The 5,452-nt window shown below is 45.1% G+C and overlaps 2 protein-coding genes across 2 annotated transcripts in view; one reads left to right on the top strand and one right to left on the bottom strand.

Moving 5' to 3' along the window:
* Window positions 1–2,226, bottom strand: part of LOC106811119 (solute carrier family 15 member 4-like) — a 10,164-nt gene extending 7,938 nt beyond the window's left edge. The window contains exons 1-2 of the mRNA XM_014814659.1: window positions 1,450–2,226; window positions 979–1,115 (exon numbers count right to left, since the gene is read on the bottom strand). Of these exons, the coding sequence (XP_014670145.1) occupies window positions 979–1,115; window positions 1,450–2,094 (782 nt within the window). The 5' untranslated portion in view covers window positions 2,095–2,226. The remainder of the gene's footprint in view (window positions 1–978; window positions 1,116–1,449) is intronic.
* A 218-nt stretch (window positions 2,227–2,444) lies between these two features.
* Window positions 2,445–5,452, top strand: part of LOC106811118 (nucleoporin GLE1-like) — a 20,416-nt gene continuing 17,408 nt past the window's right edge. The window contains exons 1-3 of the mRNA XM_014814658.1: window positions 2,445–2,622; window positions 3,810–3,919; window positions 4,785–4,908. Of these exons, the coding sequence (XP_014670144.1) occupies window positions 2,527–2,622; window positions 3,810–3,919; window positions 4,785–4,908 (330 nt within the window). The 5' untranslated portion in view covers window positions 2,445–2,526. The remainder of the gene's footprint in view (window positions 2,623–3,809; window positions 3,920–4,784; window positions 4,909–5,452) is intronic.

Below are 5,452 nucleotides of genomic sequence, written 5' to 3'. Positions count from 1 at the left end.
TTGGCCTTAGTATTACTGGAGATGGGACCGCCATTTTACGTGGTCATCCGAGCCACAGGAGATTCACAGTACCACAGTATTCACAGATCCTACACCTATATCCACAGTTACCTATAAATAACCATAACCTACATTTGATATCTCGCCACACTTACCTGACGTCTACATTTGATATCTTGCCACACTTACCTGACGTCTACATTTGATATCTCGCCACACTTACCTGACGTCTACATTTGATATCTCGGCCACGACGTTACCTGACGTCTACAGTTTGATGACGTCTCGCACACTTACCTGACGTCTTACATTTGATATACTCTGCACACTTAGCCTGACGGTCTACATTGATATCTGCGCCACACGGTTTCACCTGACTCTGGTCTACCATTTTGATATCTCGCTACAGCTCCTGCATGTCGTTTACCGAAAGTCTGACATTCTGATGATCTCTGCCACAGTTACCTCATGTATTATATTACTGTTATTAGAGTTACCGGTAAATAACCATAACCTACTTTTTGATATCTCGCCACAGTTACCTGACAGTCTACAGTTTAGAATATCTCGTTAACAGGCTAGGATCCCTGCGATTTTGCGCGTCGGCTGCTTTTAGACACCTTCGCGCACGCACGGTCTGTTGTCATATCAAATGTAGGTTATGGTTATTTATAGGTAACTGTGGATATAGGTGTAGGATCTGTGAATACTGTGGTACTGTGAATCTCCTGTGGCTCGGATGACCACGTAAAATGGCGGTCCCGTCTCCAGTAATACTAAGGCCAATGGGGACGTAAAAGAACCACTGAGGGCGCAACAAAATATGGCTGTGACCACCCGCAGTGTCATTCGGCTAAAAAAGGCTTACTACCTGGCTTTACTCCAAGCTAGGTCACACCCCATGGCTAGCTAGCCATTGGCAGAATCATCAGTATGTTGATGGTGGCCAATATAGAGTAGAAGTAGAAGAGAACCTACCCGAGATAGAAGCCGTAATATTCGATCTCGACCTGTATGTAGACTATGGGTCCGAGCGCGGTGAGAGCGCCGATGTTGACGCACCAGTAGAACCAGTTGAAGAATGATCGCATCACCGACGGTCCCTCACTCATCACCTGCAACGATCGCACGCCGTCGCCGTGGTGACGACGCAAAGAAACCAATTAGCTGCAATTAATATATATATGAAAAAATAATATATATAATGAATAAATAATCTCAAAGATTATAATTATGATTATTTGATATTTCTATGAAGAATTCATTATTTTAAAATATATATACTCCTGACATACAACGACGACGACGATGGCAACAACAACAACAACAACAACAACAACAACAACAACAACAACAACAACAACAACAACAACAACAACAACAACTAACAACAACAACGACAACAACGACAATGGCACCACCGCCGCCACCCCCTCACCCCCCGCGCACCTGATCCGCACCAAACGGAGCTATGTTCGCTTTCACGCCGCCTGAACCGAGCGCCACGATGACGAGTGAAAAGTAGACCAGCCACGCGCAGTGCGGCCCGCCCTCGCCCGCTCCCCTGTCGTCGACGTCGGCGACTGCCGTACTACCCGGGTAGAAGATTGTCCGCCAGGCGGCGTAGGAGCAGATGCGGGCGACGTCGACTCGCGGAGACGCGACGAGCGGCAGGAACGAGTAACCCACTATGTAGACCATCAGGCTGAGGCAGACCGTCCAGAAGCGTCCGAGGCAACTGTCGGCGATCCAGCCAAACAGCGGCGCGGCAAGGTGCGAGGAGCCGAGAAAGACGAGCACGGCGACGGAGGCGTCGTACGAGACCCACTCGAGCGGACGCTTGTTGAGGAAGAGGACGAGGTTGCCTGCGAGTGAGTAGAACGCGACGCGCTCGAGGATCTCGGTGATGAGGATCGCTGCGCAGGCGACCTTCTTCTTCCACGCGGGTCTCTGGTCGAGCAGCGCTCCCTGGTGGTAGCTGCTGCCCCACAGACGCTGCGTGGTGGACCTGCGAGTTGGGCGTCTGCTGCTGCCGCTGGCGCTGTTGCTCAGCAGAGGAGCTCTCTCGTCCATCCGATCTGTTCTGTCGGCCATGATTCTTTCTAGTCACGCGCGATGACGTCGATGCGAGCGTTTTCTTTCGCGCGCGACATGCCTCCTGCGCGTTTGGTTTATCCACGAAAAAACGCGACTTGTAAGTTGTTGTTGATTTACGAATGTACAGAACGGAAGTAGGCAGCACCTGTTGCTGTTTCCGGTGGTGGCTCAAAACGCGTAATGTAGTTATTGAAGCAATTTAATATATATACTGAATTTCATTAATTTATACCCTTATTTTTGTTAATGATGCATAATATTTTTGAACATAAACGCGTGTACATTATTCATGTGTATATTTTCCATGAGTAAAATGTTAAATGGTCACCCGTTTTTGCGACGATTTCAACATGGCTTTGTCCATGTTACTGGAATGTTTATGTGCGGTTGATACCTAAACCCTTGTACCGTTCCTAAAAATTATTCAGCATGCCCGCGGAGTCGCCTGTCCTCGAGGCGTTGGCAAAAACTGAAAAGGGGCAGTTGAAATATGACAAAAATTGGCTCGGCAGTGGAAATTGGAAGGTTTGTTGACGTCACTCGGTCTGAACCTCACTGTCGCGTCGCCCGTCGGTGCCAGTGCCACTATGTACTGACTACACTAACCCAACATCTCTAACCCCCTAAGTCTCTAACCCCCTAAGTCTCTAACCCCCTAAGTCTCTAACCCCCTAAGTCTCTAACCCCTTAAGTCTCTAACCCCCTAAGTCTCTAACCCCCCCTAAGTCTCTAACCCCCTAAGTCTCTAACCCAACATTGTACTTGTAGCCGTAGGCTACTCTGCTGGGTTACATTGTTCAATTTGTTGTATCTAAGTCAGGGTTTCTTATATAGTTATAAATAAGAGGCACAGTGGCGCACCGCCGTTGGCGTTGCCATTGTCACAAATTTAACATCGCTGTTGTGAAAATGTTCCTCTACAACTAACAGACTTATACTCATAAACAGAGTAAGATTTAAAGTAAAATTTTATTTTCACGGTGCCTCAAATGCAGTCAAAGACATTCAATTTTTAATTTTTTGCGCGGGAGACTCCCCAGAACCCCCTCCCTCTCTCCCCCTGCATCCGCCTGCAGCGTCCGCACAAATTCATCATACCCGGTGGGCCGGTACGTGTTTTTTCCCAAACTGGCCATTACCTCCTTTGTCTAATTTTCCATCAGAATAAATCCTGTAAGTATTTCTATAGATACAAATATGTACGTTTAGACATGTTGGGCTACGTACTTGTATCTGTTTCCTAACATCTACTTAGTTTGGTTACCCTGTTCACTTGGTCTGGCTGTTTTTGCCTAGCACTTCACTCGCAGTCTGACCAGGTTCTGTGAATGAACACGTGTTTATTATAGTTCTAGTAGCATTTGTTATGCAGTGAAATAAGTGAGACAATCACTTAAGGCTACTTGCTTGACTTGGACTGGAAACAGGGAAAAAGTAACTTTTTTTTACGGGAGCTCTTTTTCAAAAGTCTGTGGAAAAAATATAGCTCTCGTCAAAAATTTTACGGGAGCTATTTTGAGCCTCACGGGAGCGATTTCAGAGGTTTGAAGAGCGAATCACTCATTGCTCCCGTGTATTTTTTACCCTGACTGGAACTGCATTTACAATTCTCTGCACAGTGCACACTGCACTTGTAATCACTGGAGTTATTATATTTAGCTGGTAGGATTACACTTGCTTCTACCGGTCACAGTTTTTGCTTTGTTTTGCAGAAAGTTCTTGACGAGTGTGTGTCACCACCCACCCTCAGCCCTCGCGTGATACCGCCGTCGATACAGAAACCCGGGTCACCCATTCCTTACGATGACTCATACACACCTAGGTAAACGCAGCATGTCTGTGTTGGCATAGTGACTGTAGAATTATGTGAGATCACTTATATATAAAAAAATTAATTTCCTTGTACAATATATAAAAGAGAATGGTTTGCATTGGTGCCTTTCGATCTACATCTGGTTTTATACTGGTCGGTCTATAGGCGCGTTCACACGGACGTTTTTAGCTTTAGCCTAATTAGGCCCGCACCATATTTGTCTCGAGCTGAGCGTTCACACGGACGGTTTTTCGGGGCTGTGCCGAGTTAGCACGAGCTAATTTGGTCCCATCAAAAACGTCTGACCAGGCCCGAGCCAAATTTTAGCACCAGCTAAATCGGTAGAGCAGTAGATGCCGCGAGTGTCGAACATGTACTTCGACGAAATAAAGTTCAAAACAGTATAAAAATTCGAAAAATTTGATCAGGATGCATGTTTTCAAGATTGATAATTGAACTCGGAACGGAAGTAAACACTGAATCGTACACAACGCCATCTCGCGACATACTGCCAAAGTATCTGTGAGATATTTGTGCAATATGATTTATTTGAATTTGGATTTGACAGACAGTAGGCCTATTCACTTGCTTACGTGTGAACGCTCCGACTCGAGCCAAATTTAGCCTGAGCCAAATTTTACGTACCCGTAGCCTCTGCGTGTAAACAATGTGTATTAATTGTTTGAACTTCTGTTGAACTTCTACTTTTTTGTCAACTTTTTTCTTGGTTGTCCACCGGACAATGTCTCAGATGGGTTAGGTTGTCCGGCGCAAATTCTGGTTGTCTCGGACAACCGGACAACGCTTATTTCGAGCACTGTAAAATATAGTAAAATTATACTTATTCCATGCCTACTTTTTATCGTGATTTTAGTAATAAAAAGTCGAGGCTTTCCAGCGATGGAGAAATTAGTTGCAACGATGGGTACAGAGCACAGGTGTCACCCTTTGAGATAGCTATAGTCAAGAGTGAGAAGCAATGGCTCACTAGAACTAAGGTATATTTAATCAAAACTTTCCTGCTAAGGGCAAACCAATCGGGGGGAAAAAACGTGAATCTTTTTTTGCTGTCGTACATATATCGCTTACGAGTGATCGTTATTGATGCGAGGTTTTTACGGATGCAGTATAAAATTCCTATTTAGTTTTCATTGCTTATTATTGCATATCTGTTATTGTGAAATAAAATATCACTTATGGATTCATGATATATAACTGTATGTAGAGAGATATTTCATGAACTGAGTATTTAATTATACCTCTGGTATAGGTAATGATATTAAACGATTTCACTGCTCAGCTACCACTCAGGGAAAACACCAAAAGTGTCTTTTATAGACAGGTGTCCTTTATATAGAGGTGACCGCTAACACAGGTACGACTATACGCCCTTTATAGACAGGTGTCCCTTCTATAGAGGTGACCGCTAACACAGGTACGACTATACGTCCTTTATAGACAGGTGTCCCTTCTATAGAGGTGACCGCTAACACAGGTTCCGTGCGTGACCTTTCTCAGGAGGTTGTCGCGCGGCGAAAAAAG

Source organism: Priapulus caudatus, unplaced genomic scaffold (assembly GCF_000485595.1).
Source record: "Priapulus caudatus unplaced genomic scaffold, Priapulus_caudatus-5.0.1 Scaffold506, whole genome shotgun sequence".
Lineage (NCBI taxonomy): Eukaryota > Metazoa > Priapulida > Priapulimorpha > Priapulimorphida > Priapulidae > Priapulus > Priapulus caudatus.
Note: the sequence above shows the minus strand (reverse complement) of the source record. Positions and strands in the feature narration are given on the sequence as shown.